General features: G+C 38.4%; 1 protein-coding gene across 2 annotated transcripts in view; it reads left to right on the top strand.

Moving 5' to 3' along the window:
• ZNF277 (zinc finger protein 277) overlaps positions 1 to 20,883 on the top strand; it is a 111,956-nt gene that overhangs the window by 69,595 nt on the left and 21,478 nt on the right. For both annotated transcript variants that reach the window (XM_082662196.1, XM_082662195.1), the window contains exon 5: positions 17,816 to 17,907. In XM_082662196.1, the coding sequence (XP_082518322.1) occupies positions 17,816 to 17,907 (92 nt within the window). The remainder of the gene's footprint in view (positions 1 to 17,815; positions 17,908 to 20,883) is intronic.

The raw sequence follows: 20,883 nt of genomic DNA, 5'->3' as shown, positions 1-20,883 counted from the left end.
ATGAAGCTAAATCATGGAAATCCTTTGGTGCCAGGATTGACTTTCTAATGAGAAAGACCCATTGATGTCTCTTCATTGCCCATGAGAGTGAAATGAAGAAAAGATGATAAATGTAGCTGTATAAAAATCCATTTAAAGCTGGCAAGTTCTCACTACAGACCAACTTGGAGATGTGGAAAGAAACTAACAATTACTGAGTGCCAGCCATACGCCATGCCTTTGCATTAGATCCTTGCTTCATAGCAACCCTGTGAGATAGCTGTTAAACGCTGTTCTACTGATGAGGAAACTGTGGCATAGAAAGATGATTTTGTCCAGGAGCACTTAGTGAATGAGAAGCAAAGCTGAGGCTTTAAGCTAAGTGGTGTGCCTAATACCTGCCTTTTTAAGCCATGCCACGCCGTGCGAGTCTAGTAGTTATTTACTCTGCTTCCCACAACTCTTGTACTCTTTTTTATTCTAGGCTGATAGTTGCTCTGTCCTGGATGCTCATTATCTTATAGGTCTGTGTAGGGAGGGGATTCAGGCTAGGATTGGACTTTCAGGAAAGCAGAGGAGGCTTACAATAGGCTACCACTGGGAATGGTGGCTAGAAGATCAACAAAAAGAAAAGATTTGCCAAGTAACAGGAAGACAGGCTGAATTTGCAGTCAGACATTTCATTGTAATTTTATGCTCTGTAGTGTGGAAGCAGGAGGTTGGTGTGGGTGATCTTTCTTTGGGAGTTGGCAATAATGACAGGATGTCTCTCTTTTTTGTACAACGAGCTCTACAAGTCAGTAACAGACATTTCCAGAAAGAAGTCCAAATGATCAAATGAACCAGTCTTCAACAAAAGTATCAAGTTAACAAGATTTGAGAACAATAACACTAAATGGTGGCAAGAGTATTAAAGGACAAGCACTTTTTCAGCCACTTAAAAGAGTGTGAGTTGGTGTACCATTCCTGAAAGGCACTTAAATGTAGTTTAAACCATTTAAATTGCTTCATGGTAATGGGTATATAATCCAGTCTGTGTTTTTCAATGAACTCAGCTCAGTGTCAGTAGGATCTCAAGTCCATGAGAGAGGACCCTCAAACTAGAGTGGCATTTGCTCTCCTGATTTGCATTAGTGATGACTTGCATAGGTATCGTTCATATGTACTCTCTCATTTGGAACTCTAGGGAATTCCCTAGCGGTCCAGTGGTTAGGACTCTGTGCTTCCACTGCAGGGGGCACAGGTTCGATCCCTGGTCGAGGAACTGAGATCCCGCAAGCCACGTGGCATGGCCAAAAACAAATTTTAAATAAAAAGTCATTTGGAACTCTAAATAAAGGATTTAGTGTAAATACCTGTGTATGATTTGCTGTTAATTCAAAATGACTTTGTAATTTCTTTGAGGTAGGAATTATGTCTTATATTTAAATATCCTTCATTAGCACTCACTATATTGCTAAGTTCACATTGGTGTTTTTTCCAAGCCCCATTTTTTGGGGGGTAAAAAAATCTGTTTCTGTGTGAGTGGCTGGAGGCATATAGAATCTAAATGATCCACTTTTTCCATTCTTTTTTAGACCTCACTGGTTCCTTGTGACATTTATGAGATGTGTCTGAGTTCCCAGTTTTCTTTTTGAAGAGCTTGATTCCTACTTGACACTTTTTGAAATTTTTCATCTGTACTCTGAAGGTGGAACTACAGAATTAGGAAAGATTCTTGAGTGTTTGAATAGCTTGTATACCTTCCTCCCTTTTAGCTTCCTTCTTTAAAAATATTCCCTTGATCCCGTCATTCTACCTTAATCTCCTCCAGTGGTTCTTTTCCCTCTTTTCTTTTAAATGGGTAAGTTTTCCAAGGTCCCCCATCCAGGGGATGCACTCTCATCAATACCACTGCTATGCTCATGGCTTAAATTTTGGTCCTGGCACACAACAGGCAGTCAGAGTAAATATCCATTGATTGGTTCATCTCCAGCTTTCTTCCTGGCTTACCTCTAAACTCCAGTTCTAACTTGCATTATGTTGAACTTTTCCATATGAATTTTCAATCAACACCTTAATTTTAATGTGCCTAAAACTGAACTTATTTTTTTCTCTACCAAAATTTGTAGTTTGCTTGTGTCCCTTTTCTTATATAATAGTACCACCATTCCCCTGGTCACTCAGTTTGGAAATTTCTGGAATCATCTTTAACTCATCCCCATACCTAAGTCATTTGTCAAGTCCTATCAGTTCCACCTTTAAGTCCCATATACATCCTTTTCTTTGCACTCCTAGTGCCTTTTACCTTGTAGGTGGAATCACTTCTCTAATCAATTGGCATTGCCTCCAGAATTTTAATATTAAAATACATAGCAGATCATTTTACTCTCCTAAAATCTGCAGTGGTCTTTTTCATCTACATATTCTTAAGCTTTTCTGGGCTCAAACTGCATTTCCAGTATCTTTTCCCATTTTTTCTTTCAATTACCCAGGGTCCAGTTTATTCATTTATTTAATAAATATTTATCTTTCCCCAGACACTGTTCTAAATTCTGTTGATATAGCAGTGGATGAAATAAGCCACAGCCCCTGCCCATCTAGAGATTGTACTCTCGTGAAAACACTACTTGTCTCACAGTTACTCGTTTGTTAGGTGGTTTCAGGAATCTGCGTCATCAATCAGGAATGCCAGCCCCACCTGTGTAAATAACAGACGCCTCAAGACATTGTTCAAATACCATACTTTCCACAAAAGCTTCCTGATGCCACCAGTCAGAATTAATAACCTCTTCTAAGCTCTATTAATACAGTATTTTACTTGGCTTTTCAATTATAGTTAGTTGTTTAAAAATCTTTCTTTCTTACTGGATTAGATGCCTCTTAATGGTTGGGACTGTCATGTTCAGTTTTGTATCTTCTCTGAGCCTTGTTCATAAAGTATTAACTTAAATTTGATCCTGGAGTATTTGTGTGGCATTTCTATAGAGCCGTATAGTCAGATCTCCCTGATTTAAGGAAGAGAGGTGAAATAACCGAGGCAGACATCTTTAATCATGGGTTACACTTTTCACACTTTTCACATAAGCATAAAAAAATACTGGTTTTTACATTTGCCTACAGTAGAAGATAAATGGCAGTCATAAGCTCCCAGAGCAAGATATAACTTTTAATTAAACTGGGACGAGGGGAAACATCTATTTAGCTGCATCAAAGTGGGGTTTTTTAATCACTATTATAAATGTCAGCTTGAGAGATCATTCATGACAGCTATAAATATTTTATGAAAATTTTAACCTATATAACAATTTGATCCTCTAGAGAGAAACAGTTTTTTTGTTCTTTTTTTTACTGCTACTTCATATATCCCACCTCCCCCAACAATAAAACAACAAAATGAAATTACCTATCTCCCACTAAGAAGATTATTCTCCCTTGTGCCACTTTTCTGTATAGATTTCAGAGATTTTTAATAAAAGATCAAATTATATCAGTGACTTATAAAGTATAATGTTATACCTTTCCTGCATAATTCCTAGCTTTGTAGCACAAATTTTCTAATCGCACCTACAGTAACTTTCCCAAATATAAGATGATGTTTCCCATTGAATGTAACATTATTATTAACAGTGCAACAAAGATCAAGTTAGCTAGAGTGTCCACTGAGTAATATTAACCTTCAGATTAATTAATGTTTTCATTTAGGAAACAAATGTAAACCCAGTCTGAAACAATACTAAACTGAATCCTAAAGTTTACCACTTTGAACTTCTTCAACAAGAACTTAAATTTTGCATGGCATTTTTTATATACATTGGCTCTGTGAGATCACTAAGGCAATATCATTATCTCTGTTTAGATGGAAAAACAAGTTTGAAGATATTAGGAGATATGCTCAAGGCCACAGTTATATAATGTATTAAATAGGAAGGGAGGATCTCAAACTCCTGTTTTCCAACTCTAAGCACCATTTCTCTATCGGGATTCTTTATCAAACTGGATCTTCCTTCTATAAGCAAATGTGACATTTTCAAAATAGTCAGTTTTTAGAATTAATAAAAATGGATGAACAGGACATAAATACATATGTAAACAAATAATAGTGTTCTGTTTCCATTGCTAAGAATTTTTTTCATCTACTTATTATCTTAGGTCAGTCATAGATAGGAATTTCTTATTCCTTTGGGCCTAAGCTGCTTATATTTTCTTTTAACACTTGAAGATAGTGTGTTTTTGGAGTTGCCTCTATCTTTAGAGAAACATAGGGCTATACCTGAGCTTGAGTTTAGCCAGTAAAATACTTCCTCGGACAGATAATACTATACTGATCCATGCCATGCTGATAGCTTCTCTTTTCTTCAGTGTAAATTATTTTGCAGTCTCCCATAGCCACCTTTCCATTTTTAAAAGTCCTCGTCGTCTTGCCTGGGCTGGATTCCCTTTTATCTTGAATACAAATAGAAATAAGGCTTTTCTAGCTCTCACGTGTTTAACTCTTGCTTTTTTTGTTCTGTATTTCAACTTCTCTTTTTTTTATTATAATTTTTTTCTCCACTAGTTAATTTGCTAAAGATGTTCGGTCTATTCTGTTTCTTCCTTACTCTTCAAAAGCCACCTCATGGAGATTCAAAGTAGGAGAAATATACTGACTGTGTATCCTATGTAGCAAGCAGATGGTAATTGCCTTTATCATTGTAGTTTCAAAAAGGGTAGAATGGGGCTTCCCTGGTGGCGCAGTGGTTGAGAGTCCGCCTGCCGATGCAGGGGACACGGGTTTGTGCCCCAGTCTGGGAAGATCCCACATAACGTGGAGCGGCTGGGCCTGTGAGCCATGGCCACTGAGCCTGCGCGTCCAGAGCCTGTGCTCCGCAACGGGAGAGGCCACAAGAGTGAGAGGCCTGCCTCCCCCCCCCCAAAAAAAAAGGGTAGGATGTACTGATATCTTTCAAAAAGATGAGATATTAGATCAAATCTCATGGATTTGGGGGAGTATATCATCATCCAGTTAAGAAATTTCTCTCTGGCTTTTTTGTTTTACTGTTTTTCTTTAGTCATTGACATGTGTTTTCTTACTCATTTAAGATGTCTTGATATTGCCATAAACTTAAGTTTCCCTCATCTCAAAATGCTGAGAACACTGGGTTTTATTGTATTTTAAGAAACTGTATTGTGTCATGATAATCCTTGTTTTAATACAGTTATTCCTGCCTCTACATGCAACTCATCCTCATGTTTCTTTGCCCTACTCCCAGTCTTTCTCCCGAGAACTTGGAGGAAACCTGTGGAAAAGAGCTGGATCCTTTTGTGTCCAAGGCTCCCAGGGACTTAGCCTTTAAAAACTTCTTTAAAATTTTAGCTATTTTCTTCCTACTTGCCCTTTTCGTCTCATGCTCTGCCAAAGGTGAAATAGTTCTTGAGTCCCTGCCTCTCTTCAGAGAGCTTGTCACCTTCTGGAATTCAATTTGTCTTTTTGCCTTTTTTTTTTTTAAGATTTATTTATTTTTATTTAGGCTGCACCAGGTCTTAGTTGTGACACGCAGGATCTTCTTTGCAGCATGCAGGATCTTTTAGTTACATCATGCATGCAGGACTCTAGTTCCCTGACCAGGGATCGAACCTGGGCCCCCTGCATTGGGAGCACAGAGTCTTACCCACTGGACCACCAGGAAAGTCCCTTGTCTGGTTACCTTTTGAGTTCAGCTTTTTGGAGTCAAAATAAGTTGTGTGGGGCTTCCCTGGTGGCACAGTGGTTGAGAATCCACCTGCCAGTGCAGGGGACATGGGTTCAAGCCCTGGTCCGGGAAGATCCCACATGCCGCAGAGCAACTAAGCCCATGCACCACAACTGCTGAGCCTGCGTTCTAGAGCCCACGAGCCACAAATACTGAGCCCATGTGCCACAACTACTGAAGCCCACACACCTTGAGCCCATGTTCCGCAACAAGAGAAGCCACCACAATGAGAAGCCCGCGTTCCACAACAAAGAGTGGCCCCCACTCACCACAACTGGAGGAAGCCTGCACGCAGCAATGAAGACCCAACGCAGCCAAAAATAAAAATAAAATAAATTTATTAAAAAAAAAAAAGACAAACATGATTGGCACAAATTTATCCCAGCTTAGCTTATAGCTACAACAATCAAAAGTTGCATGAGGGCTTCCCTGGTGGCGCAGTGGTTGAGAGTCCGCCTGCCGATGCAGGGGACACGGGTTCATGCCCCAGTCCAGGAGGATCCCATGAGCCGCGGAGTGGCTGGGCCCATGAGCCATGGCTGCTGAGCCTGCGCGTCCGGAGCCTGTGCTCCGCAACGGGAGAGGCCACAACAGTGAGAGGCCCGTGTACTGCAAAAAAAAAAAAAAACAGTTGCATGAAACTCAAATGGTCAACAATAGGGCAATGCTTTAATAAATTACAGTTTATCCATATATTGGAGTATAATGACAGTGACCCCTGCTCGTCGCAACTAGAGAAAGCCCGCACGCAGCAACAAAGACCCAATGCAGCCAAAAATAAAAAAAAAGTTGTGTGTGGGTTTTTCTGTTTGTTTTTCTAGGGTTTTTTATTATCCACCTTTTTCTCATTGTAAGGATATTCTCTTTTGGCTTTCCTCATCCTAAGCAGAGTGAAATTCTTCCTCCTTCTGCTTTATTTTAATTAATATCTTAGTGATTAAGTGCCACTTTTGGTTAAAGTAGATGCTTTTCCTCTTTTCATACAATTCAGAAACACATATACATACATATGTATCTGTCTACTAAAAGAGACAATTGGCTCTACTAACTAGTTGTCGTAAATAAATTCCAAAACCTGTTATTGTTTAGTATCTAATCTTGGACTTTTGACCAAGGTATCAGTGAATATTGTATCAGTAAATTACCACATTTAGTTACCTTGGTATACATTTTGCTAGAAGTTTGTCTTTGGAGTATATGCCAGCAAATTATGTCAGTCACTGTCAGGTGTTCTTTGAGTACATTCCTGACAACCCCCCACTCACCCACCCAGTCAGGGCTAGGCAACTGGTGACACCTTCCTTAAAATTTAATCCATGTTAAAAATTGTGACTATGATAAATTAAGTACAACTTTGGAGACTAGTAATTGGTGTTGGGAGGGTGAGGTAGGGATTTAAAATGATTTTTCTAGGGGACTCTTTTGTCTGGTGTGTGGCTATCCCCTTGAGTCATTTTTGACAAAGAATTAAATGACTTTCCATGTCAACTCCAGTCCACGTTTAGGACTATGCAGTTTTTATAAGAGAGTGTCAACTCAGATGTCTCCTGGTTACCTTCTAAGTCCAGTGGCTCTGCATCCAAGTGAGAGCTTAGAAAAGTAACATTCCAGCTACTTGACTGGAAGGACAAAGTCAAGAATATTATCAACCGATATTTATAAAAACGATGTTCAGGGGAAATTGTTTTGGGAAGTTCATAATTTTTCTAGGAAATCTTAAACTCTCAACCTCTAATCAAGAGGAAGCAGGTATCTGTATTGCATCATGACAGTTCTTATCCCACCCCTCTGTGTTGCTTTCACTAAGTTTTGGGATATGCTTTGGCACGAGAGACAGCTTTGGAGAATCAATATGAGAAACAGTCCATCTTGTTTGGTCTATTTATTCTTGGTATATTGCCCATTATATCACATAGTATACTTATTTTCAATGACTTCTAGCTTCCCAGTGTTAGGCCAGACTTCACAAGACTATCCTCACTTCAAACATCAGCCACAAGTTGGGGGATCCCCAGGCCGCCTTCACTTCTGACCAGCTGGCTACAAATTCAAGGGGTTCCCACTAACACCCTCAGTTTCATTAATTTGCAGTAATGACTCACAAAACTCAGGAAAGGAGTACATTTATGATTACAGTTTTATTGTAGAAATAGGTCCAAATCAGAACTAGCCAGAGACATACATAGGGTGAGGTCTGGGAGAGCCCCAAATACAAAGCTTCCATTGTCCCCAGGGATGTATTGCCCTTCTGGCACATCCGTGTGTGTCATACACACAGTATTGGCAACCAGGCAACCTGAGCTTTGGTGTCCAGAGTTTTTAATGAAACTTCATTAAGCTTGATTGATTGACTAATTGACCACATGGTTAAACTCAAATTCAAGTTCCCCTCCCCTTCCTGAAGTCAGACTGATATCCTGTGGCTCAAAGCCCTAACCCACTAATCATATGGTTGGTCTTTGTGGCATGGCAGTCCCCATTCTGAGTTATCTCATTAGCATAAACTATCAGGTGGAGTCAAAGGGCCCACCAGGAATAACAGAGACACTCCAGCCACTCAAGAAATTCCAAGGCTTTAGAGGTTATCTCCTAGGAACAGGGGACAAAGCCAGCCAAATTCTTTGTTACACAAACTCCTGTCCATCTGTTTCCCTCATCTAAGGAAGCTGATAGCCAAATTTGAGGCCCACCTATAAGTGTGAATGTGTGGGTTTGGGTGTGTATATACGTGTACACGTATACTTCTTTTTATTTTTTATCTTTAATTTATGTGCCCATCCCACATGAATTTTTCTTTCTTCCTTTACTCATTTTTATGCTACATTGTTTTGTAATCACCTGAAATACTTAAATGAAATCATTCCAGATACCTCAGAGATAATACATGGTTCTAGAAATAGAAAGCAGGAGGAATAAGGAGTTCTACTGCCCTTCTGTGGAGCCTTTGGTCCACTGCTCTACCTTTATTAGGGAGATGTGTTGTGTTCTTTATTGGAGGAGGGCAACTGGGCTCCTGGACTGAGAATTCCTGGAAGGTTCTGCCATGCTGCTGCCTTTGAGCTAGGTTGGGAGGGAACCTTCAGAGTGTGCGATTTTCTCTCATAGTCACTCATACAGCCATTTAGCCAGGAAACTATTGTGAATCTAATATGTCAGTATCAATAAAATGTTTTTGATATCTGTAATTAATAACATCAGCCTTAGTTTTACTTCCTTATGTTAATGCAAGCTGTTTCCATTGGATTTGTCATTTAAGCATCAGTTTTTTCTTTCCTGTGTACAAATACTTATAAATTGACATTTTCTAAATTACTTTTTCCCAAAATGGATGATTTTTATAATTTCCAACCTAACTCACAAATTTCATTTTCTACCTATATGTCAGTCCCCTGTGACGGTGTTGCATGCCATCTGCTATGTCTGCTGTTTCATTAATGTTTCCTCTGCTTCGGCTTATGAATAAAGATAAAAGACTATGCACTGACCCCTTTGCTACCATTCTTGACATTTTAAACCAATTACATAAACATACAGCTTGTTATTATGACTCTTTGCCTAATACCTCAGCTGTATTCTTACAGCTATGGTTTTTATCCAAGCCTATTTTGTAATGAAAATTTTATCTGATTTCGTCAGCTGCTTTGAGAAGTTCCAACGTATAACATCTGTGACGTTCTCTTCATCCCTCTATTCTGTAAATCCATGAATAAAATCTAGTCTATCTACCTAGCATGGGATTTTTTAGAAAAATAAAAGCACAAAAATGGTGGCTTGGATTTGCACATCTTTGTGATGCTTTCTATGGATTGTTCTCCTAATATTATATTTTTCTGTTCATAAGTGACTTCAAACATATGCTATGACTAATCCTATCAGATACCAAGCTTAAAGGAAGAAAGGAAGGAAGGGCAGGAGGAAAGAAAAAAAATTTGTTCTTGACTGCCCAAGTGTCTTCCACCCAGTTTCTTCCTCACTAACGCGTGATCAGCAGCAATCAACATGTGTGCCACAGAAGGAGGAAATACAGAATCATTAAAGCTCAGTGTTGTTTTGTCACATCATACCAAGTTAGCAGCAGTGGGAATAAGGGTGGAGGGACATAGTGGTGATGTGGCTCTCTTTTACCTAGATCCCTCCTGACTGTTCAAGGGGTCTGAGGAAGTAGAGACCATAGGAAACAGAGCACTTCCATTCAACAGTTATTTCTTACTCCTGTCGGTGAGGCACAGTAGGGACTACAAAGATGAACCAAGCAGTTCTGCCCCTTGGCAAGCTTTTTATCTGGTGGGGTACATTACATAAAATTAGTAAAATTAACAAGGTTTTCCTAGCAGTCATCCATATACTTTAGAAGACCATTATTGAGTTGGGAAAAGTTTCCCTTTACCAGACTTCAGAGCCTAAGTCCCAGGCTGGTTAGTTATTTTGTGGCTTATGATTTAGAGAGTGGGGGAATCGGATGGATGAAAAAAAGATTTTTTTTAAGAGGAAGGGGAGGGGGACAAAGATTTGGCAGCAGGGCACCCAGCAACCAAATGAAATGTGTGAACCGATGATGGTCTTGGTGGGAGTTGGGGAAGAGAAGAACATTAAAAGACATTCTTGGGACAGTTGAAGAAATTTAAATATTGCCTGGATGTTACATACTATTTTGGAATTATTATTGATTTTCTTAGGTATAATGATAGTGGCACCATGGTTGTATATATTAGAAGAGGGATGCTGAAGTATTTGAGTGAAGTGTCATGAGGTCTGCAGCTCACTCTCTTACTTTCAAATGATTCAACAAAACAGAAGATGTTTAGTGGTAAATATATATGTGTATAGTGTGTGTGTGTGTGTCTGTGTTTGTGTGAAAAGAGAGGGAAGCTGTGGTGAAATGTGAACAATTATTGAATATATATATTGAGTATAGGAATGTTCATTGTACTAGTCTTTCAACTTTCCTGTTTGTGAAATTTTTCATAATAAAAAATGGTAAGAAAATAAGAGACACTGACAGAGTTACATGACTTGAATAGCTTCCAGGTTTACTAACTCGTTTGGCATATCCTGACATAACTGTCAGCAAAGCCAATTTCAACAAATAAATGAGAACTATCTTCTTAATTTACTGAATTGATTACAACAGGATGATGAAAGCTATTATAGGATATAATAGTTGCAGAATTAAAATAATTTCTTTTTCATCTTCACATGATTTATTTTATGTATAAGTAAAATTTCACTAAAAGTATATCTATATATTTCATGTTCCTATATTAAGAAATAATAATTTCCTATTTTATAATGTACAGACAGACATTTCATAGAGTAGGCTTTATTAGAGTAGATAAGAGGGAGAGTGTGTTGCCATTATTTTATTTCTTAATATGTTTAAAGAATAAAACAATAACATTCTACTTCAATATACTTAGTTTCCTTAATTGTTGGATTTAATAATTATCATTCTAGTTCATTTCCTTATCTTGACTTGCATCTCCTGTTTCTCTCAAAAAGTCATCTTAGAAACATGAATTGATAATTATGCTTTTAAGATATATACTTATTAAAAGTATATATACTGTATTAAAATGAAAGCATTTAAGTGAAAAAAAGTAAAAACTTGTTCTCCAAATTCCTATCCCATAGCAATCTAAAATTCTGTATGTAACTCTTTATATTTCTAAAAATTACCAGTTGTGAGTTTTTTTAAAAAAACAGCTACTTTAGAACTTTTAAATTAATAACCGTAATAAATACCATTTTTTAGGATAGTTTACATATACAGTAGGCTATTATCTTTGTTTAAATAAATACCAACTTACTATTGCTGTGGAAAGCTCTCCATTTTATAGTCTATATGAAGTGCCAGTCCTATATGAGTAAGAGATAATCAATTGTTTTATAAACTCGTCTCCTTTGAGAATTTCATTCTGATTTTCAGGAGAGCATTCACATTTGTAGTGTGTATGTTGTTGCACTGGGGGTGTAAATGTAGTTATCATGTATTATTAAGAGTCTACTCTAATAAATTGTGTACATGTGACATAAAGAAGCTCCATGTTCTCTTAGTAGAGATGGTTGGGACATAGTTTTCTTGAAGACCAAGCAATGTAGATGTCTATGGAACACTACATACTGTGGTGGCAAAAGAAGATACTTCTAGCACAGAAGTGGTCAGGGTCAGTCCACTTTATGATTTGTAGAATGTTTCAGAAGCAATTTAGAGATCACCAGAACCTAAGTCCTAGAGAAGTGGCATGCTTAAGGCCACATTTAGAGCTAGTTAGTCACAAAACCAGGACAAGAATACACATCTCCTGAGTCCCCATCAGTTGTTGTTCCCACTCACCACAGAGATGTAGTGTTTGAACTGAGCTCTGAAGGATTAGGGAAGAGAACTCCAGTTGGCAAAGGTGGGTGAAAAAAAGAGAGAACAGTTACTCCAGACCATTGAGTGGCCTGAGGAATCACAATAAGTAATTGAGAACTGCTATTGAGAAGAGTAATACACAGATTATAGCAGATGTTCTTGTTTTTCCCTGTAACAGAGTTTATATGGAGAAGCAATGCAAGAGAAGGCTTTTAGAAACCTAGAATAGAATCAGGTACAAAGCAATGTGAATGCCATTCTAAAGATTGTGGATTTTATTCAGTAGAAAACAGGGAGCTATTTCATGTTACTTTAAGTACCAGTTCTAATTGTTTCACTTTCAGATATAGTCATTACATATTTATATACTAGGGTTTTTTTTTTAAGGTCCATTTACAATCAGATTTTGACTTCCATCTCTCTGGACATGCTTTGGATAAACATACTTTTTAAATGTGTGTGTACAGGGAAAGTCTTTCCTATAAATCTGTCCATCTGGTATCTGGTAACCTCAGTAGATCCAAATAGCACAGAGGACAGAAATCAGAGAAAAAGCATCCCTATGAGGTAAAAATAACTTCCACAAAGCCCATCCAAATACTGGGAGCTCCTCTTTCTCAGATACCAAACAAATTTGACTTAATTTTATCCGTAGAATTTGATTATCTATTTTTCTTTAGCTGGATTTTAGGAATTCCTATAATCTTGTTCTAGTTTAAGGAGAAAAACAGGAGGTCTATGCAGAGGATAGCAAATGAAAAGGAGGTGTAGATGGCAGAGCCAGTTGGTGGGTGCAGAAGTAGACTCACTGACAGCGATGACCATAAAAGAGTGAGAAGGAAGGCCAACCAGAAGAGCACAACAGTTTAGAGTCATTTGTAGGGACAAAGAGATCCTGAAAGTAAATTGATACGTTATAGCACAATATAGTAGTAATTGTTCATAGCAAGGACCCTACATCATACAGAAAAGGTTAAATCATATCTCAAGTTTTGAAAGTAGGGAAAACATGAGAGGTGTCTTGGAAACCATTTTGTGTAAAACTATTAACCCTTTAAATACCAAATTAAAATTTCTACGATCAAGAAAATCAACTTAGCCAGTATACCTCTTTTTATAATTGTCAAAAATAAGGCATGATCACATTTGTATATATTATCTCTCCTGTTATTTTACTGTGTTCTAAAGCCTCAAATGCTGAGAAGTAATCCATCTAAGACATCTAAATGAAGTTTTTGCGTGGATATTTTGTAAGAAAAATTTTTATGTTGCCCTACCTTTCCAGATATCTATCCCCTGGATTCTGAACTTGTTTGTTCACTAAATAGAAAGGTTATTGTTATATGCTATGTGTCTAGATATGCTACAGTGGGTACGTTCTGAGGAAAAAAAAGCAAATGTGGTATCCGGATATGGCACCAAGTAGCTTTGTAGCTTTAAACAGGTCACCCTAACATCTCTTTGTAGGGAGTTAGTCCGTAGTTTCATGAGGTCCCTTTCAGTTCTCAAATTCTAAAATGCCAGTACTGAGCAGCATTGGTCAGAAGGAAATCTTACTGGAGAGGTTAGATGTGGTTAGTAGAAATAGAATATGTTAATGGGGAGACAGGAAAATAGCCAAGAAGGAATAGGTAGAGTATTCATGTTATTGCAACGACAAGAGTCAAATATGGCAAGAATACAAGTTGGAGCTGAACAGTTGCAGCAGAGAATCCAAAGCTGAACTGCCTGGTGGCCATGTCCATTTTTCCCAATTATAGAACTCTTTCTTACATTGATGTTATTAAAATGAGAAAAGTCTTATGCAAATGAAATAAACAGAAAGCAGAGGTGAAACAACAAATGGTTTAAGTAGCTCCCCTTGGCAGAAGGTCTGGGAAAGAGTTTAAAAAGAGTTTGTGCAGTGAACAGAAGGCAGATCGTGAAAGAATGAACTTAGATAAAAATGAAAGGAGTTGTATGGAACCTGCCAGATTAGGGACGACACAGGTACTCTAGAGCCCTTGTCTCTAGGTAGTGCAGATAAACTAGCAGAGAATTCACAGTGCCACCTCATCACCATATGAGACAACCTCCAGAATGCGAACAAAAGAACAGCGTGGTTTTAGTTACTTGCCATTAAAAAGTGGCTTCTTGGGGACTTCCCTGGTGGCGCGGTGGTTAGAAATCCGCCTGCCAATGCAGGGGACACAGGTTCGAGCCCTGGTCCAGGAAGATCCCACATGCCACGGAGCAACTAAGCCCATGAGCCACAACTAGTGAACCTGCGCTCTATGAGCCCACGTGCCACAGCTACTGAAGGCTTCACGCCTAGAGCCTGTGCTCCGTAACAAGAGAAGCCACCGCAATGAGAAGCCCACGCACCACAACGAAGAGTAGCCCCTGCTCGCTGCAACTAGAGAAAGCCCGCACACAGCCAAAAATAAATTAATTTTTTTTTAAAAAAAGTGTCTTCTTGCTTTAGTGCCCTGTCTACTCCATGCTCCTTCTAATTCACCAAAATGTAAATTAGACTCTCCTAAGAAGAATCAATTTGTACACAACTTCAGGTGTCTACACTCAGGTTGTGCAATTCAGGGTCAACTGATAAAACTTAAATTTGGCCAAAGAAAACTGTAGATGGCTCAGTATCACTCTGGTTTAGACTCACAAATCTGTTATATTTGTGCTGAGTCAAAACCAAGGAAATATTAAGTTGAATAAGATTTTTCTTTAGCCAACTTTGGGTTATATCATCACCAGCCTGAGAAATATGAGATGATGATTTTTAATAAGCATTAACAGGTCTTGTAGGCTGAAAACAGGAGCAGACAGAGAAAGTATTGCTCAGCCTTACTGTGGGATGTTTATAGTGATCTTTATCAAGAGCTTTATTGGGTTTTTGGTTTTGCTGCTACCAAAGTTGTAAATATAGGGCTCTGAAGCGTGTTTTCTTTTTTAGTCGAACTATACGTTTGTAAAAGTTCGGTTTTCCTTTAATTTGACTTTTACTGTCACTTTCAGTTTTTATGTAAGATTCACTTAAAAAGCAATAATTCCCTGGTGGCGCAGTGGTTGAGAGTCCGCCCGCCGATGCAGGGGACACAGGTTCATGCCCCGGTCCGGGAAGATCCCGCATGCCGCGGAGCGGCTAGGCCCGTGAGCCATGGCCGCTGAGCCTGCGCATCCGGAGCCTGTGCTCCACAACGGGAGAGGCCACAACAGTGAGAGGCCCACGTACTGCAAAAAAAAAAAAAGCAATAATTAAAATTGTCTGATACATCAACCTTACTCCCTTTATTTCTTTTGCTTTTATCTATCCACTTGCTGCCAGCATAAAGCCCTAAACTTCATGAAGTAAACAGTGTTCTTTTATATTTGCTGTGTGCCTGAAGTGTTGAGCAAGGTGTCTCCATTCTGTATGTCAAAGCTCCAACATATTCCAGTGCTGTAATTTCCAGAATCTTCACAGACCCTGGCAACTCCTTTGTAAAGTCTCACAGATTCTGCCCTATACATGTACAGCTCAGTATTTGGACCAAGGTAAAAAGAATCCCAGTCCAGGTTTCTTGAGCTCCTCCTCTGCAGCTCTCTTCTTTCTAGTACCTTGTCCCACAAATTCCCCTTGCTTTTGTATCCTGAATGCCAGTCCTTTTTTCCTTCTACACCAAGTGAGGTAGATACATAACCTTCATTTGGGTTTAACTTCCCTATGTTGCAATTTGGAAAACACTACCCAACAGAAAACTGGCAGTGTATTATTTTTTTTTACTCATCAATCACAGCCATGTGCTATTGTCCATTTTCTTTTTGTGTGGTGGAGGGGGGAGGCTGTGTTGGGTCTTCGTTGCTACGCGTGGGCTTTCTCTAGTTGCGGTGAGCGGGGTCTACTCTTCGTCGTGTGTGGGCTTCTCACTGTGGTGCATTCTCTTGTTGCGGAGCACAGACTTCAGGCACACAGGCTTCAGTAGTTGTGGCAGGTAGGCTCAGTAGTTGTCACTCGCGGGTTCTAGAGCGCAGGCTCAGTAGTTGTGGCGCACGGGCTTAGCTGATCCACGGCATGTGGGATCTTCCTGGACCAGGGCTCGAACCTTTGTCCCCTGCACTGACAGGCGGATTCTTAACCACTGAGCCACCAGCGAAGTCCCTATTATACATTTTCTGAAAAAAGGTAAGATATATGAAGCAATTTGTTTTACAGTAGTTTACAAGGGGAGGAGAAGTGTTATATCCATTATTTCATTATGGCTGAAACCAGAAGTTGATTGAATTGATTTTTATCCTGGCAGCTTCTTAATTTTTTTCTTCAGTGGATTAATAATTCTAAATGTTTGGTGATACATTTCCAGAAATGCCACATGGAATTTGTTAAGCTTCTAGATACAAGCTCATTTTTTATGCTGTCCTACAGATATTTACAGAATCAGCAATAAAGTTTATGAAGTTCGTGTTTTGAGCTTCATGTTATAAGAATAGCTGGAGAGTCATATGCAGGTGTAAAATAAGAACAGCATAAAGACTTTCTTTTAATTTCAAAGAGTTTTCATATCCATTTAGAAGATAAAAGCAAGCAAAAGAGATGACGGTAAAGCAAGTTACCAGTTATTGGGGAATTGACATCAGGTGAGCTCATTAGTTACCAGGGAAACCAGTAGAGAGGCACACACCTCAGCGCCCCTTTGATGAGAACAATCACTAGCTGGGGCCTGGGGCAAGTACACAAGAAGGTCAGTCATGTGCATAGGGTATAGGTGAAGCAGGCACTGGTTGGTCAGGGGATGTACAGAGAGCAAGAGAACAGCCATCTTGAGTGGCTTGACCATACACATGCACAATTTGAATTCTGTACATAAATTTCTGATTTAATCCTATAAACAATGCTATGAGGTAATATTTTCATTTTCATCTTAAAATTGAGAAAATTGAGTATTAAAGATGTTAAATAAAATATTGAGTACAGGTGAGAGCCAGATTCAAATCTAGTTCTATTTGATGTTTCAGAGTCTGAGCTCTTAACTATTGTAGTCCAGAAATGACTACATGGCAGAAATGGGGATCAAGTTGGACCTTAAAGAACAGTTAATATTTATAAGAGTGAAAAAGCAAAGAGAAATAAAATTACCTCATGGAAAAACAATGTGTAGAAGAACCACCATGATTAGAATAGGGTGTTACCAATGTAAATTTTAAATTATTAGAGTTGGAGAGTAACAGGATAATTGTACATGAAAATAATTTTAAGAAGTTTTTCTAGCAACGAAAGAGAGGATGGATATGATAGAAAAAAAGGATTGAAATAAGGCAGACCCTCTAAGAGACTTACTTATAGTAATCTCATAATGACTGATTAAAGACTGGATTCAGGGTGATGGCATTGGGAATGGTGGAGAGAAGTAATATGAAAGTCCAAGTGAAAAACTGATCAGAACTTGATTACAAACTAAACTGAGACTTACAGAAAGGAGCACATTTTTGCTTTTGGAAGAGAGTGAGGTTGGGAGATGATTAATAAAGACAGAGGAAGGACAGAGTAGTGAAGGATGGTGAGACCCTATTGACTTCAAGTTTCCTACATAGCTATCCTAATGGTATGTTGTCTGGCAGTTAACAGTATAGACTTGGAGTTTAGGTACAAGGACAGGAATGGAGAAATTCAAAATATCATCAGTGTTCACATACTTCCTTTTATGCTTCTACCCCAATTTCCTCCCATCCAGACTATGACATTTTTCATTAGCTAACTATGGATTTATTAAAGATAATATCATATATCTGTGTTTCTATTTTACAGAAAGAAATTCTGGAACAACAGCAACAAGAGCGAAATGATAACAGTTTTCAAGGCAGTTGTATGTTTTGCAATGAGGAATTCCTCGGAAACAGGTAGCAATTATGTATGTCTTTAAATTTTACTGTTTTTCATCTGAAGACTTACCAAAACATCCACAATGGCTATATAGACTAAGTTCTATGGATTGGCTCAGAACCCTTTCATATATCCACAGTAATTTTTTTTTAATCCACCAGACATCAAAGATGGAATGTAGTTGCTCTAAGCAGAGTAGGGGGATAAATTTTTTAGATGCCAGAAATAGAATTGTGTTTAATGTTGTAGGGCTTTTTAAATTGTCCGACAGGCAAGACCACGTGCAGCAAACTACAACAGACATGCCCTTCTGTATAAACCTGTTAACGCTAAACCTTTGGCTGGGACTTCCCTGGCAGTCCAGTGGTTAAGGCTCTGTGCTTCTGCTGCAGGGGCCACAGGTGTGATCCCTGGCTGGGGATCTAAGATCCCAAATGCTGAGCCAAGTGGACAAAAAAAAATCCTTTAGCAGTTTTTGGTGTTTCACTTTTGAACATTAAAAATGATAAAGATCTAAGGGGGAAAAAATGGGGAATTGGTAATTCTGTCACCAACCCCAACTGGCCCAAAACCAACTGGTGTACTGTAATTCAGTTCTAATGCTAACCACCCAGAGTTCGCATCAGACTCTACAGGTTTAAGGGCATCATCCCCAACAAGCCTGCCCACACTTCAGACACCAGCCACAAGTTTAGGGGTTCCCCAGGACACCTGCACTTTTGACCAACTGGCTACGAATTCATGGCTACCCACCAATAATTTGCATAGGTTCATTAATTCACTAGAATGGCTCACAAAACTCAGGAAAGTGTTTATCATAAAGGATACAGATGAGGAACAGTTAAATGAAGAGACACAGAGCAGGGTCTGGATGGGTCTTGAACACAGAGCTTCTATGCCTTCTCCTTAAAGAATCAGGATATATCATCTTCCTGGCACATCAGTGTATTTACCAACCAAGAATCTTCACTGAGTTTTGGTATCCAGAATTTTTACATGCTTCATTATGTAAGCATGATTGATTTAATTATTGAACTTAATCTCCGGCCCCTCTCTCCTTTCTGGAGGTCAGGGTGGCTCTAAGTCCCAACCCTTTGATCACATTGTTAGTCTTTCTGGTAACCAATCCCCATCCTGAAGCTTTCTAGGGGCCTACCACAAGTCACTTTATTAGCAAAGGTAATCTGATCATAGAGAAATTCCAAGGATTTTTGAAGCTCAGTGCCTGGAACCAGGGACAAAGATCAGACAAATTTCTTTTTATGCAACAGTAATATTTACAAATGTACATTCACTTAAATATAAGTCATGAAGTTGTAACCTCTAGGAAATGGGAATAGTTTCAGTGACAGCATACAATGGACAATCAGAAAAATATCATTCTCCCACCCACTTGAATGAAAGCAGTCTTTAGTTTCTAAAAAAAAAGAAAAGCCTAGCACAAACTGACATCGTTGTCTGAAAAACATTGAAGAGGAGAGGGTAGCTATTTGTTTGAATTTAGGAAAGGGTTTGGATGAAGCATCAATGTTGAAAACACCAGTGATGAAGATTTGATTCTCATATAGAATCAGTTAGCATGGAGAAAAATCTGTGCCAAGGTCACTAATTATCCTCTAACCCTGTCAGTTTCAAAGGGCTTTATGAGGATGGCAGTGAGGACCACCTCACTATCAAAAAGTTTACCAAGCATTGCTACTTCTTTTTAGCATATTGTTTCTGATTTTATGTTAAAACTATTATTAACCTAGTGAGGAGACGTGTGATTATTATTAGGAATCTCTAGTATTAAAAAGCTATAAATATTTTTATATTTATATAAAGTTTATTTTATAAAAATATTTTATATTTATATAAAGCTTAAGTTTTTATGATAAATGTAGGGACTGATGTGATTTGAAGTATATGTCCATATGATATGAAATTATGATAATATTGGTATTTCAACTTACTGAATATTGGTGCTCCTATAATTCCTAATATAATCTTCCTGTTATTTTCTACCTGTATCTGTATTCTCTGTTGACTGGGGTGACATGGGAATTAAGTGAACTCCTCAGTAGTTTTGATTGACTATGTCATTGTTCTCTAATAAACGAAATTTTTAAGAAATTAACCAATGACAAAGATAAGCAGCATCTCATTTTTATAAAATGTCCCCTTCTGCAGTTCTTGTTTATGAAAAGGTCAGTTTATAATAAAAGATTAAAGATATAACCTGATTCCAGCTATGTACGTTATTAGCAATACTTAGGGATTATATTTGTGTCCTCCCAGCCTAGGGACATAAAAAGAATAGAAAGACAAAGGACATGGGTTAATGATAAGGATAGAAGAATAAGTACTTTCTTGCTATCCTACATCTATCTCCCCTCTCCTATACACTTTTGACTCTGGAATATATGAAGCTATTTCTTTCAATCTTAATCTAAAATGTGTCTCCTGTAAACAGCATATAGTTGGATCATGTTTTTTAATCCATTCTGCTAATCTCTGCTTTTTGGTTGGAGTGTCTAATTTATGTTTAATGTAATTACTGATGAGATGGGATTACTTAGACCAGTTTGCTGTTTGTTTTATGTTTTAAGTTTCTTTTTTTTATTTCTCCCTCCATTACTGCCTTCTTTTTTGTTAAATAGATATTTTCTAGTGTACCATTTTTATTCCTTTGTTTCTTTTACTATATTTTTTGAGTTATTTTGTTAGTGGCCCATTCACTATCCACTACAATTCACTGGAGATTACAATTAACATTTTATTTATTTTTTTATAAATTTATTTATTTTTGGCTGCACTGGGCCTTCGTTGCTGCGCATGGGCTTTCTCTAGTTGCAGCGAGCAGGGGCTACTCTTCATTGTGGTATGCAGGCCTCTTATTGCGGTGGCCTCTTGTTGTGGAGCACGGGCTCTAGGCATGCAGCCTCAGTAGCTGTGGCACAAGGGCTCAGTAGTTGTGGCTCGCAAGCTCTAGAACGCAGGCTCAGCAGTTGTGG

This window comes from Grampus griseus (assembly GCF_964374135.1).
Source record: "Grampus griseus genome assembly, chromosome: 9".
In the NCBI taxonomy this organism is placed as follows: Eukaryota; Metazoa; Chordata; class Mammalia; order Artiodactyla; family Delphinidae; genus Grampus; species Grampus griseus.
The sequence above is the reverse complement of the archived record's forward strand: the minus strand, read 5'-3'. Positions and strand labels throughout refer to the sequence as shown.